Raw genomic sequence first — 22055 nt, forward strand, 5'->3', positions numbered from 1 at the left:
GTTCATGTCTCTATCTGGAATTTAACTCTGTACCAAAGTTAAGGGTGTTTTTATGAGCAAAGAATGAGCAGGACTGAAGGCTTCCACAGCTTCAGAAAATTTACATGATATATCCGCTCTCTCAGTCAACGATTGGATTGTTTTACCAAATAGTTGACTAGCCAATGGGCTAGTAATTTAGAATGTGAGGTAGGAACTAGGACCATGACACGATCTCCCGGGTGAAACTCTCGGAGAGACGTACCACGATCATAATATCAGGCCTGTGCTGTTTGTACCTCCTCCGTGTAAATTTTAAGTATGAGCCGAATTTTTCCAAATCTGTCACGTAATTGCACTATATTTTCCAATATATTTGTAAAGGGAAGAGCCTCTCCTTCCCACCCTTCTTTCAAAATATCCAGTATACGCCGGAGTTGTCATCCACATTCAAAAGTCGAGAACCCCGTAGAGTCTTGTGGGACTTCCCAATAACCAAAAAGGACGAGGGGGAGAAGTTGATCCCAGTTTCTGCTGTCCCCACTAACAACCTTGTGAAGCATTTATTTGAGAATCTAATAAAACCTCTCGACTATACCATTGCTTTGAGGGTGATACACCGCAGTCTTCAAGTGCTTTATTTTAAGTAACTTGGCTGTTTCCTTGAACATCTAAGAGATAAAAGGCATCCCCTGGTCTGTGAGAACTTCCTTAGGGATGCCATCTCACACAAAGACCCCTACCAATTCCCGTGTGATAGGTTTAGACTTGGCTGAGCACAATGGAACAGCTTCAGGATATATCGGGTAGCATAATCCACAAGAACCAATATATATTTATGTCATCGGGCTGAGGGGTCTAGGGGTCCTAATAAATCATTGGTCTCCAACACGTCACTTGCGAGCTACCGGTAGCTTGCAACCCCTTTCCAAGTAGCTCGCCAAAGGGTTAATGAATCCTACATTAATTTGAAAGCTTGATTAGTCAAGTTAGGGGTGGGCGATCTTTCCAAAAAATCTTGTCATGATCCTTTTAACACAAAATCACAATCCACAATCTGAATTGCAGTCTATCTTTTCAATGTAACATACTGTATACTTAAGAGAAAATCCAGATTCAAACTCATCAAGACCTAAGTAAGACTTTATTTTAAATATCAAACAAAGTTAAATTCAATTGTTCTCTCGTTCGCTAGCTAAGCAGGGGTAAGGAACATGCCCCAAGGCTGCAGCGTTAGTGAGGAGGGCCCTACCTCCTCCACTCTGCCTGCTGCGTCTCACTCGGATTCATGCTAATAAATTGGTACTGCAAGCGAACTATGAAACATAGCAAAATGAGAGAAGTCACAAATTCAAGCGGAATGTTGAAGCAAATTATAGAAAAAAACCCAATCTAAATCCGTTAAGTAGTTCTCTCATGAAAGCGGACAGACATACATACAGACAGAGAGACACTGGATTTTATATATTATATATTAGTAAATCTTCAAAATAATGTGTAGTTAAAGTCTCAACAGCATTCTCAGCATTTCTGGAGCTTAGTAGAGCCAGATAACTACAAGAATCTTCACCAAGCAGCTCTGAAAATGTCTGCTTTGTTTGGGTCTACATACCTCTGTAAGTCTGCCTTTTCTGACATGAATGTCATGAAATTAAAGTTCAGAACAAGACTGACAGATGAACATTTTAATGACTCCATAAGAGTGAACCTAAGTGGCTACACTCCACCACACACCTCTCTTGTTGACTCCATGCAGTGACAGTCGTCTCACTAACTAAAAAACACAACACACATGCAACTGGAAATGTGAATACTCTTGTGAAGTGAAACAGTGACATGTAACAAAATAACAAATGAATAAGTAATATCTGTGTATTTATAATTGCATTGTTTTGTTTTGACAGCATTCATGTTTTAATTCAATAGTGTGAGATACACTAGAAAATGCATACAGACATACAAAATGCACTTGCGGGTGAACTAAATATTTTTTGTGATGTTTTAATGCAAAATGTGAGTTGTGGACACCAACATTTAGTAAATGTTCAGGCAAAACAAGCTTATTCAGTTTGTTTGGGCTGAAATAAATTATGAGAATTAACATTAGAAAACATGAGTGGCTCTCTGCCATTTTCATTTTGTAAAAGTAGCTCTCAGGGGAAAAAAAGGTTGGAGACCCCTGTACTATATCAATCCCAATTCTGGGAACGAGAGGAGCTTGGTCCCTCCTAGGAATTTGCCGCCATTAACACTCTGGACAAGACATGCAAAAATAGAGAACTTCCTCATTAATTCTCAGCCAATAAAATTGGAGCTCAATATGCTCTAATGTCTTCTTGTTGCCCAAATGGCCTTCTAGGAGGTGGGCATGTGCCAATTCACAGACCTTCCAACAGCTTCTGCACCTCCCCCTCATGCTCCACTACCCGATACAATAGGACAATCTAACACAAAGTGAGGACCCTGTGGCATGGGCTGATGAGTGCGTTGGCCATTGACTAGTATGACTACATTTTTTGCAAATTTCAGGTAGTTGTTGTTCCCCTGCTCCCTTTTGAAAGAAGCCGGTGTTTCTCAAAAATGGAATTGTAACTCGGAGAGAAGGTCCGGTGTGACCTCAAGGGGAGGGGTTTCCTCCCGTTCCGCCAAGACACTGGTTGATGACGTTTCTACCAGCAATGGACAAGGAACTGCCCCTTCACCCTTGTGGTCTTCCGTATCTCTCTCCGCCGGCTCATTACATGGCGTGGAGACAGCTTGAGACGGATCATTCCTGTTTATAATTAGGCCCAAATTGTTCTTGGGAGAAGACAGTACTAAACAGCAGTTACTTTTAGACCAGTCCCATCCCAGTATCACCAGAAAAGGTGGGTTCAGGAGGATCGCTACAGCTAATTTTTTCAGCAATCCTCCATGACTGATGAAACAGGTGGTGGTTTTATACTGCTGGGTTTGTCTGTATATACAGATTATACTGGTCTTAACTTTCATCCACTGTCGCAGTAGTACATATCGGCAATCAGCAATTGAAATGTTGCTGCCGGAATCAAAGTGGGCTTCTGCTTTAAACCCATTTATAACCACCACTCCCATATGCAACATCGTCAGGGGGATTGTAAGTGCATACAACCCCTCCTTCCCTCTCCACCTGCATTCCTCCATTTTCCTGAGTATGTTGTGCGCCCGCAGATCTGGGGACTTCGGAACAGGCTCTGGCTTGTAAGGGAGGGGCAGATATTTTGGGACATAATCCTTCTGGCATCTGCTGAAAGGCCTTTCTACTCTCCCAGATTGCAAAGCCGTCCTAGATGATTCAATGAGTTCTATGAGCTCATTCATGTTTTTGAATTCTCCCCAGACTGCCTGGGTGAAATATTCCGGTAAACTGTTCATTAATATGAAACAGGCCACCTACTCCACAATTTGTAAGGTGTTGTATTTAAAATGGCCTTAGCCATAGCCCTACCTTCATCCACAGAGCAAAAGCCTGCTTCTGGGTTGACCGTTCTGGGTTAAATAGCCAGTTTTTTATCTTCATCACCTGCTGGTCTGAGGATGCCTCACATTTAGCTAAAGCCTTGACCATAGTGGGGAGACACTTCTCTCCTCCGAAAGAGAGCATAATAAGCCCTTTTTGCTTCCCTCATAGAGACCAGCCCAATCCTGTGTGCCCCTCCCATACACTCCCCATGTTTCTTTGTTTGCCCGGTAATGTGTATCGGGAGTGGAGCCTGCACCAGGTCTTCCCGAACCATTAGACAAACCCCCCACTCGGAAACTCGGCCCCAGTACTTTCCCACCTGGTTGGACTTCAGGTCCTGTCCCTGTTTCTTCTGGGAGCCTTCCATCGTGCTGACTACACCACTGTGATCAGAATACACAGAAGACATCATAAGTTTGGGGTAGCCACCCGTATAATATGCCCTGGCTTCAAATGGGCAATTTTTGTTGAGTAGTGTTCACTACAAAGTCCAAAACAGAACTGATTCATAGGTGCAAAGATGGCGGCTTTAAAGGCCGAGATCGGAAGTGACGTCATCATGGGCACCAGGACTGGTAGTGACGTCATCAAGGGTGCTGGGACCCAGGGAGATTTCCCGTGAATGGTCTGCAAAGGATTGAGAGAGAAAGTCAGTGCACCTCACCACCCCCTGGTCTGGTGTGGAATTATCACTATTCAGGCCCATTAGCTGCCTCCCATTTGCACATTTGTGAAGTGTGAAATTTTATATATATATAATATATATATATATAGTGGAAGATGACCCGGACACAGACAAGCAGACACGTTCAAGTCACCCAACACACGTTTATTATAATAATCCATATTTACAATAAGTGCACTCTAACCCCAAAGTCCAGGCCCTCAAACAATGCTTCTTCTTCCTTCAGGCCGCCTCCTTGCCTCCTCCAAGACCTTGTCCTTCCTTCTCTCCTGACTCCAGCCCCCAAACAGAGGGAGGTGGCCCCTTTTATAATCACCCGGATGTGTTCCAGGTGCCTCCTGACAATCTTCCGCCGGCACTCCCCAGTGTGGCAGAAGTGCCGGCTGTGCACCCGGAAACACTCCGGGTGTCCCCGATCCTCTTCCCCCCAGCACTTCCGGGTGTGGCAGAAGTGCTGCGGTCCAGGGCTCCCAAGGCATTGGGGCACACCCTGGCGGTGACCACGGACGCCTACAGGGTTGAGCTTCAAAGCTCTGCACCCGTGGTCCCCATAGCCACCAGGGCAGTCGCCCCGACGTGGTCTGGGGGAGGCATAAGCCCTCCTCCGGTCATCCGGGGTGTCCTGGCCAGGTCACCCCTCCAGCCACCTGTGTCACATGTGCGATTAGGATGGAGCTGAATAGACCAAATGGAGGTAATTACCCGCCAGTCCAGGGAGTGGCGGGGTGCGCTAAACCTTATTCTGTTATCTCTGCAGACCAAATATGGGAAAACCTACCTGATTTAACAATGACGTCACGTCCGGTTCCAGCGCCAAGAAAGACGTCACTTCCGGTTCTGGTGCCAAGAAAGACCTCACTTCCAGTTCCGGCCTCAGATGACATCACTTCTGGTCTCACCCTTTAAAACCGCCATATTCTCCACCACCAGTTCAGTTTAGTCTTGAGCTCAATCCATGTACATCAGTGCTTACTTAAAAAATCATTTTGCAGCCAGGGATAATATACAGGTGGCTGCCCCAAACCTTTCCAGTGTGTTGACTCATTCTTTTACTATACAGTAATCCCTCCCCCATCGCGGGGGTTGCGTTCCAGAACCCCCCGCGAAAGGTGAAAATCCGCGAAGTAGAAACCATATGTTTATATGGTTATTTTTATATTGTCATGCGTGGGTCACAGATTTGCACAGAAACACAGGAAGTTGTAGAGAGACAGGAACTTTATTCAAACACTGCACACAAACATTTGTCACTTTTTCAAAAGTTTAAACTGTGCTCCATGACAAGACAGAGATGACAGTTCCGTCTCACAATTAAAAGAATGCAAACATATCTTCCTCTTCAAAGGAGTGCGCATCAGGAGCAGATAATATCAGAGAGAAAGAGAAAAGCAAACAAATCAATAGGGCTGTTTGGCTTTTAAGTATGCGAAGCACCGCGGCACAAAGCTGTTGAAGGCGGCAGCTCACACCCCCTCCGTCAGTAGCAGAGAAAGAGAGAGAGAGAGGGACAGATAAAAACAAACAATCAAAAATCAATACGTGCCCTTCGTGCTTTTAAGTATGCGAAGCACCGTGCAGCATGTCGCTTCACGAAGCAGCTGCACAGAAGGGAGCAACGTGAAGATAATCTTTCAGCATTTTTAGACGAGCGTCCGTATCGTCTAGGTGTGCGAACAGCCCCCCTGCTCAATCCCCCTACGTCAGGATCAGAGAATGTCAGCGCAAGAAAGAGAGAGAGAGAGAGAAAAGTAAGTTGGGTAGCTTCTCAGCCATCTGCCAATAGCGTCCCTTGTATGAAATCAACTGGGCAAACCAACTGAGGAAGCATGTACCAGAAATTAAAAGACCCATTGTCCGCAGAAATCCGAGAACCAGCAAAAAATCCGCGATATATATTTAAATATGCTTACATATAAAATCCGCAATAGAGTGAAGCCGTGAAAGGCGAAGCACGATATAGCGAGGGATTACTGTATATATATATATATATATATATATATATATATATATATATATATATATATATATATATATATATATATATATTACAATACACACTGTATATATAAATAATTGACTCCAACGCATCACAAAGCTTTGGGGAATTGTATAATGTCCAGTGGACAGGTCAAAATGATATTTGAAATAATGCTTAAAATAAACATTCGACATCAGTTTCAGGTATAGATGGGTATTTATACAAAAAAAAGATGCTTACAGGAATTGATATAACGGGAAGTGATGTCATCACGGAAGGACCATCAATGCGGGGATGGAAGTGGAAAGGTTGAATGGCCATTTTGGATTCTGGAACAGAGGTAAGTGTAGTTATTTGTCGTCTTTGTTTCTGGAGGAAGAGAAAGAGAGGCGTTAGTACCTATCAATACCCTTTCATCTCACGAGACTTTACTCACTTTAGGGCTTGCTGGCTGCCTCTCTCCTAAACGTGCATGCGTGCGTGCGTGCATGACATGGCATGACATGACCTCCCCCTCAGCCCAGACCCAACAGGTCGGGCAGTCTTCACAGAGAGATCGTGGACACGAGAGAGAGCATCAGCGTTGGCCTGTGAAGAACCTTTACGATAAACAACAGTGAATCTATACGGTTGAAGGTCTAAAAACCACCAGGTGACACAAGGGTTAGACTCCCGATGCACGGACATCCATTGTAAGGCAGCATGATCCGTGATCAGGGTAAATTCCCGTCCTAACAGGTAGTACCTCAAGTGAGCGAGTCACCGCCCATTTGATCGACAAGGCCTCACGCTCCACCGCTGCATATCTAGCCTCCCAGTCCACCAGTTTCCAGCTTAGATACATCAAGGGGGTGTTCAGCACCGTCAATGCATTAGCTCAAGATGGCTCTGAGTCCGGTGTCCAATGCATCGGTCTGGAAAAGAAAAGGAAAAGCAAAGTTAGGTGTCCTTAAAACAGGTGCTGACGTCAGGGCCTTTTTTAAGTCACTAAATGCAGCTTCAGTATGTTCATCCCAAACCACTTTTAACTGTGCTCTTTTCTTTGTCAAGTTTGTTAAGGGTGCAGTCACTTCAGAGAATCGTGGCACAAAACGGTGGTAATAGTCCACTAATCCCAAAAATGCCTATACTTGCCTCTTAGTTGTAGGGCGGGGCCATTTGAGAATGGCTTCAACTTTGGAACACTGTGGTTTGACTGAACCCCTTCTGACCAGATAGCCCAAATATTTGGGTTCCTTCAGTCCAAAGAAGCATTTTTTCGGATTGATTCTCAGCCTGGCTTGTGCTAGTGTCGAGAGTACAGCCTGAACCAACAGTATTTGTACCTCCCAGGTTTTAGAATAAATGACTACATCATCTAGGTAGGCGGCACTATAGGCATTGTGGGGTCATAACAATGTGTCCACCAGACGTTGGAAGGTCGCTGCTTCCCCGTGCAAGCCAAATGGGAGGACCATATACTGCCAGTGTCCACTAGGTGTATTAATTGCATTTTTTTCTCGGGCAGAGGTCATTAAGGGAATTTGCCAGTACCCTTTTGTCATGTCAGGAGTAGTTAGATAGTAGGCATTACCAAGTCTCTCTAGCAGATCATCCACACAAGGCATCAGATAAGCGTCAAACTTGGAGACCCGATTGAGTCATCAGAAGTCGTTGCTGAACCTCCAAGACCCATTGGATTTAGGAACCAGAACAATAGGACTAGACCACATGCTGTGGCTAGGTTCAATCACACCCATTTCCAGCAAACGTCCGATTTCCAACTCCACTTCCGCATTTTTCGCTTTGGGAAGCCTATAGGGTCTTTCTCGGACATCCACCCCTGGGTCAGTGATGATGTCGTGTTCAATCAGGACAGTGTGTCCGGGTTGCTCATTAACTATCCCTGAAATGTACGGAATTGCTGACTCCAGCTCCTGCCTTTGTTTCCAGGTTAGATCAGATCCAAAGTTAAGGATTTGATGTTTGGTGAAAAGGGAGCATGGCTGTCTGGAGGAGGGATACGACTCCCTATCCTTCTACTGATAAACATGCTCGCTCGGTCTATGATTTGGTTGTTTCACCAAATAGTCGACAAGCCCTTTTCATTCCTTAACCTCACAAGGGCCTTGCCAATGAGCCAACAATTTGGAATGTGAGGATGGAATGAGCACCATGACTCAATCCCCCAGCCGAAATTCTCGGAGGGTCGTATTCCTACTATAATAACGCACCTGCATTGCTTGAGCACGCTACTTGTGTTCTTTGAGTACAGGTTTAATTCTCTCTAATCTATCGCATAACTGTGCAATATATTCTAAAATGTTAGTGGATGGAAGGACCTCTTCTTCCCATTCCTCTTTTAACATATCCAGAAGACCCCGTGGTTGTCTTCTGTATAACAACTCAAAGGGAGAAAACCCCGTAGTGGTCTGTGGGACTTCCAGATAGGCAAAAAGTACTAGAGGGAGCAACTGATCCCAGTTTCTCCCATCTTCGTTAACTACCTTATGTAGTATCTGTTTAAGGGTTTGATTGAATCGTTCTACCAGCCCTTCTGTTTAGGGACAGTAGGCCGATGTATTCAGATGCTTAATCTTCAGTAACTTGCCACCTCCCTGAACGTCTACGACGTGAAGGGAGTCCCTTGGTCAGTTAAAACCTCTTTGGGGATCCCAACATGTGTGAATAGCCCTATTAATTCCCGTGCGATATTCTTAGAAGTCACTGAGCGCAAGGGAACAGCCTCTGGAAATTGGGTGGTATAGTCTACGATGATCAATATATATTTATGGCCACGTGCTGAGTGTTTTAACAGACCTACGAGATCGATGCCGATTCATTCAAATGGAATATCAACTAGGGATAAGGGAATAAAAGGAGCACAGTCCCTCCAGGAAATCTGATGCAACTGACATTCGGGGCATGAAGTAAAATCGGAGCTTCATCCGCTCTAAAGTTTTTTCAGCTCCTAAGTGGGTGCCCAGCAGGTGGGCATGTGCTGACTCACAGACTTGCTGCTGATAGGTGCGCGGAATCAGCAACAATGACTTCACCTCCCCCTTGTGTTCAGCCACTCGATACAAGAGATCATTTTCAATGACAAAGTAGGGCATTCGTGGATTGGGAGCTTGTGGATGTTAGTCCATTAACTGAAACTACTGCATTTCTTGCGTTTCTTAAGGAATCATCATTCCATTGTTCTCGTTTAAAGGTGGACAGCATTAACCTGAACTGAGAGTTTAATTCCTGAATGGGATCCCTGCTAACCGCAATGGGCGGTGTTTCAGGACTCAGGGAAGAGCCGGCTGTTGTAGTAACTTCCAGGTTGTCCATGGGTCCTTCTACTCCGTCACACTGTGTCGACGCCTGGGTCCTAGTGGCTGTTGTACATGGCGTGGAGGCAGCTGGGTCAGAACTATCTCTGTCCATTAACAAACCCACTTTCTGTACAGGAGTAGTGTTCTTACTGCTTATACTATCAGACCAGTCCCACCCCAGTATTACGGGAAATGGTGGTTCAGGTAAGACAGCCACGAGCAGGCGAGTAATCCACCGTTATCACACAGGTAGCGGATTTGTAAAAACAGGTGTTCCCGTGTATACATCTCAGACTGGTCTTAATTTTAAGCCACTATCACGGTAGAACATACCGGTGAGCAACAATGGAGATGTTACTTCCCGAATCAAACATAGCTGTTACTTGATAACCATTTATTAAAATTACTCCTGTGTAAGGTAGAGATAAAGGGTTAATCAAGGCACAGTATCTCTCTCGCTTGCCATGAGAACAATCCATAGGCTCCATCATCAGGCAGGCTGGGAACGTATATCCAGTCCACCCACACTTGAAACAGTGGGGAGGAATGAACAATTTATCCTTCTTTTTAATCAGAGACTCTGTGTTTTGTCGGGAGGGCTCAGGGGCTGCAACACGTACCTGTCTATGGGTTGGCAAGCGAACCTTTCTGACTCTTCTGATTTGCAGAACGCCCAATGACACTCCACCACCTCCATCAGGGCATCCATATTGGAATATACCTGCTTACGGACCTGCTGGGCAAGATTCTCCAGGAGGCTAGCTGCTCGACTACTTGTTGGGCGGGGTTGACATCTGGCCATTGTCAGCACCCTAGTTTTCCCCAAACCTCAAAGGCCTGTATTTGTACTGGCCTCTCCGGGGCAAATTGCCACTCCCACCAGTCCCTCGCCTGCTGAGCCACAGATATGCTGTAGCGTTTATAAACCTCTGATTTCAGGGTGGCATAATTGACATTCAGGTCATAATAAGCCCACTGCACCTCCCCTTTCAAGTACGGCGCTAGAATGTACGGCCACTTCGACGCCGGCCATGCATTGTGCTTTGCAGTGCGCTCAAATATCAAAAATTAAGACATAATGGAAAGGTGGAACGGACATTTTGGATTCTGGAATGGAGGTAAGTCCAGTTATTTGTCGTCTTTGTTTCTGGAGAAAGAGAAAGAGAGGCATTAGTACCCAGTATATATATTTTATATATATATATAGTGCTCAGCATAAATGAGTACACCCCCTTTAAAAAGTACGAATTTAATCAGTAGCTCAATGAACAAAAGAACAATGTCCAAAATTTTCACAAGGCTGAGTTTTATTGAACACTTGTTAAACTCCATAACATGAAATTAAGGTTAATAATATAACTTACATCACAAAATCTTCAGTTTCACTCAAATTGGTTGAAGCAAAAATGAATACACCCCGCAACAAAAACTACTACATCTAGTATTTTGTATGACCACCGTGATTCTTAAGGACAGCACCAAGTCTTCTAGGCATGGAATGAACAAGTTGGCGACATATTGCAACATCTATCTTTTTCCATTCTTCAAGAATAACCTCTTTTAGAGCCTGGATGCTGGATGGAGAGTGATGCTCAACTTGTCGCTTCAGAATTCCCCACAGGTGTTCGATTGGGTTCAGATCAGGAGACATACTTGGCCATTCAATCACCTTCACCCTGTTCTTCTTCAGAAATGCAACAGTAGCTTTAGATGTGTGTTTTGGATCATTGTCGTGTTGGAAAAGTGCACGACGACCAAGTGCACGGAGTGATGGCAGCATCTTCTCCTTCGGTATAGAGCAGTACATTGTTGAGTTCATGATACCATCAATGAAATGCAGCTCCCCAACACCAGCAGCACTCATGCAGCCCCACATAAGGACACTACCACCACCATGTTTCACTGTAGGCACCATGCATTTTTCTTTGAAATCCTCACCTTTACGATGCCATACAGTTTTGAAACCATTAGTTCCAAAAACAGTAATCTTTCTCTCATCACTCCAGAGTATAGAGTCCCAGTAGTCTTCATCTTTTTCAGCATGGGCCTTAGCAAATTCTAGGCGTGCTTTTTTGTGCATGGGCTTTAGGAGAGGCTTCCTTCGTGGACGATACCCATGCATGCCATTCCTCTGCAGTGTGCGCCGTATTGTGTAACGGGAAACGGTCACTCCAGTTTGGATTTCTACTGCTTTAGCTAACTGCAGTGAACTTGCATGGCGATTTTCTTCAACCCTTCTCATCAGAAGACGCTCTTGTCGAGATGTTAACTTCTGTGGACAGCCTGGACATCTCTGTAAGATGGTTGCACTTCCATCTTTCTTAAATTTTTGGATCACTTTTGCTACAGTATTTTGACTGATATGTAAAGCTTTGCTGATCTTCTTGTAGCCCTCACCTTTTTTGTGTACAGTAATGATTTCCTTTCTCAGATTTTTTGACATTTCTCTTCCATGTGGAGCCATTGCTGACAGCATGAAATGGGAAGGGCTTTTCTTTGTTAAGTAATGCCCTTTTATAGTCACCTGTCTGCTGGACACCTCTTAAATGAATCATTAGACTCACCTGTGGTTGAATGCCTGTTAATTGGACTTTTGTAGTCTTAAGTGTGGCTTTTCTCCTAAGACTATAATTGGGGTGTACTCATTTTTGCTACATGGGCTTGAATGAATTTGTTTGGATAATCACTTTTTTGTGTGTGCAAATTAACAAATGTTGTTTGCAATCAATGGCCCACATTTGTGGGAGTATTTTGTAGTACAGTATCTCATAGACAATATTGATACTGAAAGGAAACTAAAGGTTTTCTGACAAATGTAGTGGGGTGTACTCATTTATGCTGAGCACTGTATATAGTAACAGAAGCGCTTGGTTGGCACTGACCCAACACAGACTGACACTGGAGGCACACTTATAAAAGAAACAAACTTTTATTTTCTTCGTCTGTGGGCTACGTCTTCCCTGTACTCATAGACACAACACAGTCCCACACTAAGCACAAACTCAAATAAATACCAATCAAATCTCTTATCTCCTCCACTCCTCTACGGCAAGCTTAGTCCCTCTCCTCCTGACTCTGGCTTCCTGAGTAGTGTCTGCTGGTCCCTTATATAGGTCACCCAGAAGTGCTCCAGGTGCTCATTGACCCACTTCCGGGTGTGGCTGGAGAACCGCCCACACAGGCTCAGGGACAATTGCAGCACATCTTGGAGGCACCCCCGGACAAGGCTGTAACGAACTCCAATTCCCATGAAGCCCTGTGGGAGTCCGAGGTATCAATGCTATCCAGGGGGTTTGCCATCTAGCATTCTAGGGGAGGTGATGCTCTGTCCAAACTTGCTCCCCTGGTCCTTTCAAGGCAGAGGCATCCCGGCCGGGCCAGGGCCCCGGCCATCCATGACAGGTAGACTACGAATGCCGTGAATATATATATATATATATATATACTGTATATACTGTATATATATATATATATATATATATATATATATATATATATATAACTTTTAATGATGAATTGTGTTCTGTGGAAAACAGTGAAAGCCATTTCTAAACTAACTAGTATTGAACCTGACCTCAGCCTGCAATTGGAGAGCCCAAATGTTAGTTTCTGGTAGTGTCAACTGGCTGAATGTGAGCAGGGATCCAGAGATGATTCCTGGTGTCAGTGTTCTGCGGCAAGGTTTCATCTGGGTTTTTATAATTAATATGATTGTTAGTATTTTTACGCTCTGGATGTGGTTGCATTCCTTAGATCAATTTGCCAACGGTAAATCTACTAAGAGCAAAAGGCTCCTGACAGCATAGTTTGTAGGTTAATGAACAACATACCATTCCAAAGTTATGATGCTAGAAGGAGTTAGAGTTTGATATCCTTTAGTAATGCACATGATCATAATTACGTTGTCACATGTCAAAATTACCATATTTGTTTGTGCTATACTGAAGTATTCTTGTATGATATCATTCTTTAGTTTCCTGCAACATTTTGTAAACAACCCTAATTTTCACAATCTGGGTATATGCACTAGGTGGTTTGAGATTCAGTAGGTTCCATAATGATTTCTGATTGATGTATTTCTGAGAAAGATCTTGAGTTAAAAATATTACAATGTACAACAAAATGAAAAATATAAAATAATCCTACTCTGAAAAAGAATCTTCTTGTAAATTTGCTTTAACAGAGTGTTTTAAGAAAATCATAACATCTTAATAATTTCCCATCTCTCTTCCATGTTTTTTCCTTTTAGAGGAGTATGTTAATGCAATGCTGCTCTGGCTCTGTACTATATAAGTGCTTACAACATTTATTGATAATAGATGAAGCATTGTACTTGTCTTTGAAATATAAAGTATATAACATATGACATAAAGCATATGATATGCATTTTAGATGTCGATGAGTGTGAGCTCTACCAATCTGGACGGTTATCCCGTATCTGCATGTATGCATGTGTTAATACTCCTGGCTCCTACCGGTGCACATGTCCTCCAGGATACAACCTTGGCCCTGGGTATCGTTTCTGCAAAGGTCAGTTTGTTTCCAATATTTTTTTTCAAATAGAAAAACTTGGATCAGTTATGGAAATATTGTCTTCCCATATTTGTTTAAAAGTAATTGTCTATTTTAAATTGTATTTGTAACATACTAAAATAGTAAATACATTAATTGAGTAACAGTGTTTTACAGAATGAAATGGTGACACATTATTAACACTGTTGCCTTACAGCTCTAGGAATATGGAATTTGGATGTTTGTCTGTGTTGTTTTTTCTCAAGATAGTAACTCTAAACTGACCCACAGTTTGGAAGTGCTAGTATGTGCATGAGTGAACTGGTTCTCAAACAGAGATTATCCCTGCCTAGTGCTGCTGGGATTGGTCCTAGTTCCTCACAGCCTAGCCACATCTTCTTTGACCTCCCTGTTAACATCATCCCCTCCTCCACTTCCATCACTATACACCTCTTCACCCAACCACCCTCTGCCTTTTGTTGAACACTCCCAAACCATCTTTGTAAATTTCTCCCCAGAATAAGACCTTTCACCTCTCTTAACTCCAAAACAACTCCATTGTCAATATCAAAGTTTACATTTACTGCATCAGTATTCTGAACCCCTCACACATATATTGGATGAGTTTCTCTCAACGTCTTTACCACCCATGCTGCACAGCCATGCACCCACCTTTTCCTTGCTTCATGCCTCTTTTCCTCCTGCTATCACCTTGGTTTTTCCAGCATTTACCATGAAACTTTTTGCTTCCAATATAATTTTCTGTTTAAGTATCTCCTTCTTCAGTTACACTTCAATTTGTGCCTTAAATATAACAAAATCTATTAACACATGGATATCTCATAGACCTCATGTCCCTTGGTGGTTTATGGGCACATATTATGGTGGTTTCCCACCCATGCTTGCTTTTTCCTAATTTTATACTTCTCATCCCCCTCCAAGTTGCGTCATTTTTATATAACAACTCTAAAATCAAAAGATGGCATATGGTTCAAGAAGGTCTCCAGCTCCGTGAAGGACAGAGTGTGAATATGCCCACAGATAAATTATGGAGGTTTGTGGCCAGCCAGTTGTCTACCATTTTTAATATTCTACAGCGAAACTCCCAGGCTGAGTTTGGTACTCTCCAAAATGACATACAAGAAATCAAAACTGAGTAAAGCAAGATTTTCCTAAATTTCAAACACTGCTGGAAACAATGCACCATCATGATCAACAGATTACCTCTCTGGAGAGTCTGATGGTATAATTTGGCGCTGAACTGAAAAAACCACAGAAACATTTTTCCCATACTGAGCAATAAAGAAAATACTGAAAGTGGAAATGTTTTTGAATTTCTAAACAAACTGGACAATTTTCTTTTTAGCCCTCCACAATTATGCTCCTATTGCAGGTGGTATCATTGGATTTATACACTTAAATCACAATTCTTCTCAATCAGTGCTATTAATATTAAATTTTTTCAACTTTAATGCCAAGTTATTTAGAAGAAGGCTAGGAAGACACTTAACTTGTCTTACAATAACCAGAGAATTTTTTTTTTCCTGACTCAGTTTAGCAACATTTCAAGCCAGGAAGGCTTGCAACCTTTTCTGTTGTACCCTACCTATCTCAATATTTTATGTGCCTCAAGGCACATAACCTTTGATGACTCAAAGCATGCTTCAAGGTCATTAATGACTTTCAAACTACGGAAATGTTTTCCTTTTAATAGATGTTGTTTTGCTTTTTCAGTCTTGTAAGGTTTATTTTCTCTACTAAGCCTCTGGAGATTTTTACTATATTTTAACCTTTTAGTAAAAATGTCATAAAATGTAATGTATACAGTTTTTCCCACATCATAATTCAATTATAATCTTCAAAAATAAACAATGTTTTTCTTTGCTTGAACATTTAATTAATATTAAAATGCTTATTCTTGTCATCTGTACATACTATTTTGTCTACGTCTGAAGTATAAGTTCACACTATATTTTAAATATGTTGCAGATGTAGATGAGTGTGCTGGTCGTCAGCACAACTGCAGCCAGGATGAACTGTGTGTGAACACATTTGGGGGTTTTCAATGTGTTCGACCTGAATGTCCAAAAACACGGCATAACACTAGCTACGTCAAGACTTCCCCAGTGTAAGTAAAGAGAAAGAAAGCAAAGTTAGAGGTTTACTAAATTAGGCCAAGTGGGTGGCTTATCACACCCAGGTATTCTACAAATTTCTACTATATATGTATGAATGTTATAAAGGTATTTTATAATGTTTAACTGTGTAAACTGTTGTAAAATGTTATGCCAGATCAGGTTCTCAGTCACTGTAATGTCTCATTTCATGGATAGAAGCAATATATCTGCAAAATGATAACTCCTGAAACTGCAGCTGGCTAATGATAAAAGAAATGGCAAAGACGATTTAAGAAAAAGATCATAATGATCACAAAACTTCAAACAAATAATTAACAAATATGTTTATGTGTCCACAGTGAGGCAACACAATTGTATAATTAATGTTGAGTAACTAAATACTTCATGACATTAAATTGTCATTTGGAAATTGATGAGCTATTAACAAGCCATTTCCTCAAAGATGATATTCAAATTATTATTAAAATCATTTTTTCTTAATTATTAACTTTTAATTTATTATTAAAATCACTATTAGGCTAGCTTGCTTAATTTGAGGACCATTCTGATGCACATCTAAAGACACTGAAGATATCATGTTGTCTCAGTGCTTCTTTCCATTTTCTGTATTTACACAACTATAATATACTAGCCGACGCCCACCGTAGCATACGGCGGTGTAAGAATAGGAACGGAAAATGGTGAGAAAGGAATTCAGAAATCAAGAAGAAATAAATACTTCTTGAAAGACAGAGTTGTGAACAGGTGTTTTGGTGGAGAAGACAGATAATGAGTCGAAAGATCTAAGCCCAAAAAAGCCACGTACAACTGACCGTGGCTGAAGACTGGTTGTTGTAGATTAACGCAAATCTTTGCAAATGTTTGTCCTTGGGACTTGTTGATAGTCATGGAGAAGGCAAGTCTGAGTGGGAATTGTGTGTGTTTAAATTTAAAAGGGAGATTGGTGTCGGAAGCAAGGAGAGAGATTCTGGGAATGAAGATTGTTTCAGAATTTTGGATAGCGATCAGTTTGCACTCAATAATAGTTGTATGTATTCGGGTAACAATGAGTCTTGCTCCGTTGCAAAGACCTTTTGATGGCATAATATTTCAGAGGAGCATAACTACAGCTCCCACCTTCAGATGAAGGATATGGGGAGGCATGCCATTTGGTGTGAGGGTGTGTAAAAACTCCTGTGGGTACATTAGTTGATCATTAGGATTGTCACTGACTACTGTATCTACACTCTTGAAGGTCACTTTTTCACCCTGTATAAGATCAAGAACTTTGTTGTTAATATGTAGAATTATCATTTGTGACGTTCAGTATTGGTCTTGTAGCTTTCATTTTTGAGAGCTCTCATATTTTTTTGTGAGTTTTAGGACTTTCATTTCGTTCCACAGCCTGTGTTTGTTGATGGAAGGGGCAACGGTGAGGGCTCGAGAACCGCAGAAGATGACAGGCAGTATTTGGCGGAAATTAGGGATACTGTCATTCATTTTATAACAAAGGCATAGGAAACAACCGTTGCAGTATAATGAAAATAGGAAGGAGCAAAACGAATAGCAAGGAGCGAAACCAATGCCAGTGGTCGACAGAGTACCTTCCTGTAGCAGGCTACGGAAAAGATCCCAGACACACACATTGCTGAAGTGAAAGGTCACATGGTCAGGCTAGATATAGGGCAGTGATGTGATACCAATGGGGTCATGAGAGAGGAGTGGGGAAGACATAGTAGTCCGAAGGAGGAATAGGAATCGAGAAAAGCGGCGTGGGGGGTGTATGGGAGGCCTCAGGCAGCATGGAGAAGGGTTTAGAAGAGCAGGAATAGGAATCGAGAAATGCCGTGTCGGCTATGTGTGGGCGGGACCAGTTTTGAAGAGGAACTGCAGGAAGCGTGGGGAAGGGTTTCGAAGAGGACAAATAGCAATCGAGAAATGCTGTGTCGGCTGCGTGTGGGCGGGACCGCTTTTGAAGAGGAAGTAGGACTAACCAGAAGAGAAATATATATAAGAGATCATTTCTTATGTGTCACAAAAATATTCTGTGTAAAATACAGACTTCCTCAGCACATACTTAAACGTGGGCATATTAGAGATTTGGATCCAAATATTTCTTCAATATCTAACACAGGTTATTTGACTCTTTAAATATCAGTCATCTGACTTTCTAAAAAAGAATTTTGATAACAATTAAATGTTGAATCTTGCTTAATATATAATGAAGTTCATTTTTGTGTTTTACTTTAAATAAGTCAATTTTATTCCATTTCAGGCACTCTAATTTGGCTTAGAATACTGTATTGCCCTCAATAAATGTGTTTATAAAGCACTTTAAATATAGCCTAATGACATTTAACAGGAATTTGTTTATTTCCCTCCTGTTTGAAATTGCAGACGATGTGAAAGGAATCCATGTCCAGTGGGCAACAAAGTCTGTGCACAGTCTACATCCTCCATCTCCTTCCACTATCAGTCTTTGGTTTCTAACTACACCACTCCTCATGTACTCTTCAGGATGTCTGCAATCCGCCAGCATGGTGACAGCCTGCGTTTTGCTGTGGTTGGAGGACGGGGTCGTAGGCACTTTGGTGTGCAGAGAGCAAATAGGCTAACTGGGGAACTGGTGTTAGTCAGCCCTGTATTGGGGCCCACAGTCTTAGAAGCTGACTTTGAAATGACAGAGTATGATAAACGAGTTTTGTTGGGCAGATATATTTCCAAAGTGATTGTCTTTGTTTCACAATATGATTTCTAATCTTATTACGCAAGACAGCAGAGACTGGTAAAGGAACAAAGTTTTGTATAATTCAGATATTAAAGTGCTTCATATAGAGTGTCTTAAGAGCATGTATTTCAAGTCAGTCTTGAAATGTTAAACCAATTAGTAATTGATTTATTGATGTAGTAAACACATTTGTTTTATCAGACCATGCTGTTTACATTGGCTTGGACAAATGTATACAGATCTGAGGTGCTGAAACATATTTTGGTGTGATATTATTATAGTTACAAGCATCTAATGTGTGGAATCAAGAAATAAAAATGATTGAATCAGCCTACTTTGAAGTACAAACAAATATTCATTGTCCTGTCTAGGATTGACTTCTGCCTTGCATCCAATGCATCCAGGATTGGCTGCAGTTCACTGCAATTTTAAAATGTATTATGTGGGTTTATGTTGGGAGAATGGATAGCAAACAATGTCATCAGTTAATAAATTCCTCAAGATGTCTGCTTCAGTGTTTAGATAGCGAGTTACTTTTTTTCTCTGAGTCATTTTAGAGAACTATGTCATATGAATGTACATTTTAAAAAGCTTGTTCACTTAGTTAGTACCCTCACTATCTAATACAGAGGTTTTTTGGAAGTTATTGATTTGGCTTGGTAGCTTATTCCAAAGCCACTGACTATTAGTGTAAAGAAGTGCTGTGTTATTCCTATTTTGAAGGCAGATTCAAAATGTTCTCTTAATTTTCACTAATACTTTAAAGTATGCAATTCCCTGTTTTAACTGAGTTTACTCCATACACTTTTCTGTGTACATTTGAAGACCTGGATTAGGCCATAAGTAGTCTTACATGCTCAAGACTAAGGAGGTTTACTCATAATTATGTTTATTTTTTGTAGTAGGTCATGCCCTTAAATCCACAGATGCACTTGGCTGCTCTGTTCTGTACAGCTTCTAGAAGAGTTGTCTTTTTGTAGTAGAGTGACCTAAACTTTAAACAGAACCCCAGAAGTTGCCTTACCTGAATATTACAAAATTTGAGAATAACATCAATTGATAGAAATTCAATTGGTATTTTAATAAAACTTAACATTGTGTTTGGCTGCTAAATTACTTCTATACGTTTCTTTCGACAATATAAACTCCTATAACCTTTCTATAGCTTCTTTGCTTATATATTTAGAATTAGCATTCTTTTTTTCCTACATGTAACACTTTGCACTTATCTAAATTAAACTGCATTTTCCTATTTTGAAAATTGTCTGGGTCTTTTTTTAATGCTTTTTGCTGTCTTTGCAATTTTGATGTCATCTTCAATATCACAAACTCAGTTAAGGTAACAGAATAAATACCATCCATCCATCCATCGATTTTCCAACCCGCTGAATCCGAACACAGGGTCACGGGGGTCTGCTGGAGCCAATCCCAGCCAACACAGGGCACAAGGCAGGGAACCAATCCCGGGCAGGGTGCCAACCCACCGCAGAGAATAAATACCACTAATGTAAATTAAAAAGAATACATGTTGATAAATTTGCCACATGTGCTACCTTGTCTAGACTTTTTGTTTGGCCTGTTAACAAATTTGAAATCCTGAAGCCAAAAGCTTTCTGAAAGACATTGTAAATGTCAATTTAAATCTCCTTTCTTGTTCTGTCAGAGGATTCTCAAATCCAAATTTACTTTCAAAAAATGTCAACAGAGCAGATGCTCTGAGGGCCACTCTACCTGTTTAAACTGGACTTTAACTTCTGATTAATCAGTTCATAAAAAATAAGTATTATATGTAATGTAACATGTAATTCTATACTATATAATATATGCATATTTCATCCTTTAAAGTAGAGACATTTTATCTGCTTTCACAGCAAAACAGGAATAAGTGACATTTAAAATATATGCAATGATTTTAGTTCCACGGATTATAAATTACAATAAATTTTATTTGATTTGAGTGGCTCTTTCAAATGACTCATATTTCTACATAACATTTTTATACCTTCTAAACAGCCCATGAAATATTGTACACAGCATATAATAGAATTCTGTTTCTTCAGTGATTATGTTTGGCTACTGCTTTTAACAACAGACAGATGTCACTTAAATCCTAAACAGCTCCTACTTTTCTCCTATTACATTTTGTTATTTTACATAAAGTAGCCTACATAGTAAAATTCATGCCAAGTCACAGTGTGGTAGTGAAGAGTGTACTTAAGAGTTTCATTGTACTTTCTACAAATAACAATAATTATGAATTGAACTGATTACACTGTGTAGTATTTTTATAAGAGCATTACATTTTTGAAAGAGCCAACCCACCTGCATATTGCACCTTCTTTTTTTTTTTTTTTTTTTTTTATATTTTTATTTTATTAATTTTCATTGTAATCATTCCATACAAATAGATCAATTTATAACCCAACAAAATTGAAGACAAATCAAACCCCACCCCTGAGAAGGAGAGCTTAGCTAAAGGAAAATTGCTTAGGGCTTTTTAATAAGGCAACATTAAACAAAAGAAAGGGAGAAGTAAATATATATGTAAATAAGAGATGGAGAAGGAAATTAAATGCGGTAATAGTTATTTCTCTTATTCTAAAATAATATTGACTAAATCCTGCCTGGTTTTAAAAAAATTTTGTACAGATCCTCTAACTGAGAATTTGATTTTTTCCAATTTTAAATAATATAAAACATCAGTTTCCCACTGACTTATCAGAGGAGAATTAGGATTCTTCCAATTTAACAAAATAAGTCTGCGTGCCAAAAGAGTAGTGAATGCAATCACCGTTTGCTTGTCCTTCTCCAATTCAAGTCCATCTGGAAGAACACCGAACACAGCTGTTAATGGGTTAGGAGGGATTGTGACCCCAAGGCTGTCTGAAAGGCACTTAAAAATTTTGGTCCAAAATGATGTTAATTTGGTGCAGGCCCAGAACATGTGACCCAGTGAGGCAGGAGCTTGGTTGCAGCGTTCGCAGGTTGGATCCTGCCTTGGAAACATTTTGGACAGTTTTAAGCGAGACAGATGGGCTCGATATATAATTTTTAGTTGAATAATTCTATGCTTTGCACATATAGAACTCGAGTGAATTCTCTGTTTTGCTACCTTCCACTCCTTTTCTGATATATTGATTAAGAGATCTTCTTCCCAATGTCCTCTTGGATCTTTAAAAGGTAGGGACTCTAATAAGATTTTATGTAATGTGGATATAGTGTTTAATTCCTCGAAATTGAGCAGTATGTTTTCCAGCATTGTGGAGGGTGCGAGGT

General features: G+C 41.0%; 1 protein-coding gene across 1 annotated transcript in view; it reads left to right on the plus strand.

The window, feature by feature from the left end:
- Window positions 1-19386, plus strand: part of LOC127529079 (fibulin-7) — a 113900-nt gene extending 94514 nt beyond the window's left edge. Inside the window, exons 7-9 of the mRNA XM_051931545.1 lie at window positions 13815-13952; window positions 15924-16062; window positions 18449-19386. Coding sequence (XP_051787505.1) covers window positions 13815-13952; window positions 15924-16062; window positions 18449-18809 — 638 coding nt within the window. The 3' untranslated portion in view covers window positions 18810-19386. The remainder of the gene's footprint in view (window positions 1-13814; window positions 13953-15923; window positions 16063-18448) is intronic.
- Window positions 19387-22055: the final 2669 nt, after the last annotated feature.

This window comes from Erpetoichthys calabaricus, chromosome 9 (assembly GCF_900747795.2).
Source record: "Erpetoichthys calabaricus chromosome 9, fErpCal1.3, whole genome shotgun sequence".
Taxonomy (NCBI): Eukaryota; Metazoa; Chordata; class Cladistia; order Polypteriformes; family Polypteridae; genus Erpetoichthys; species Erpetoichthys calabaricus.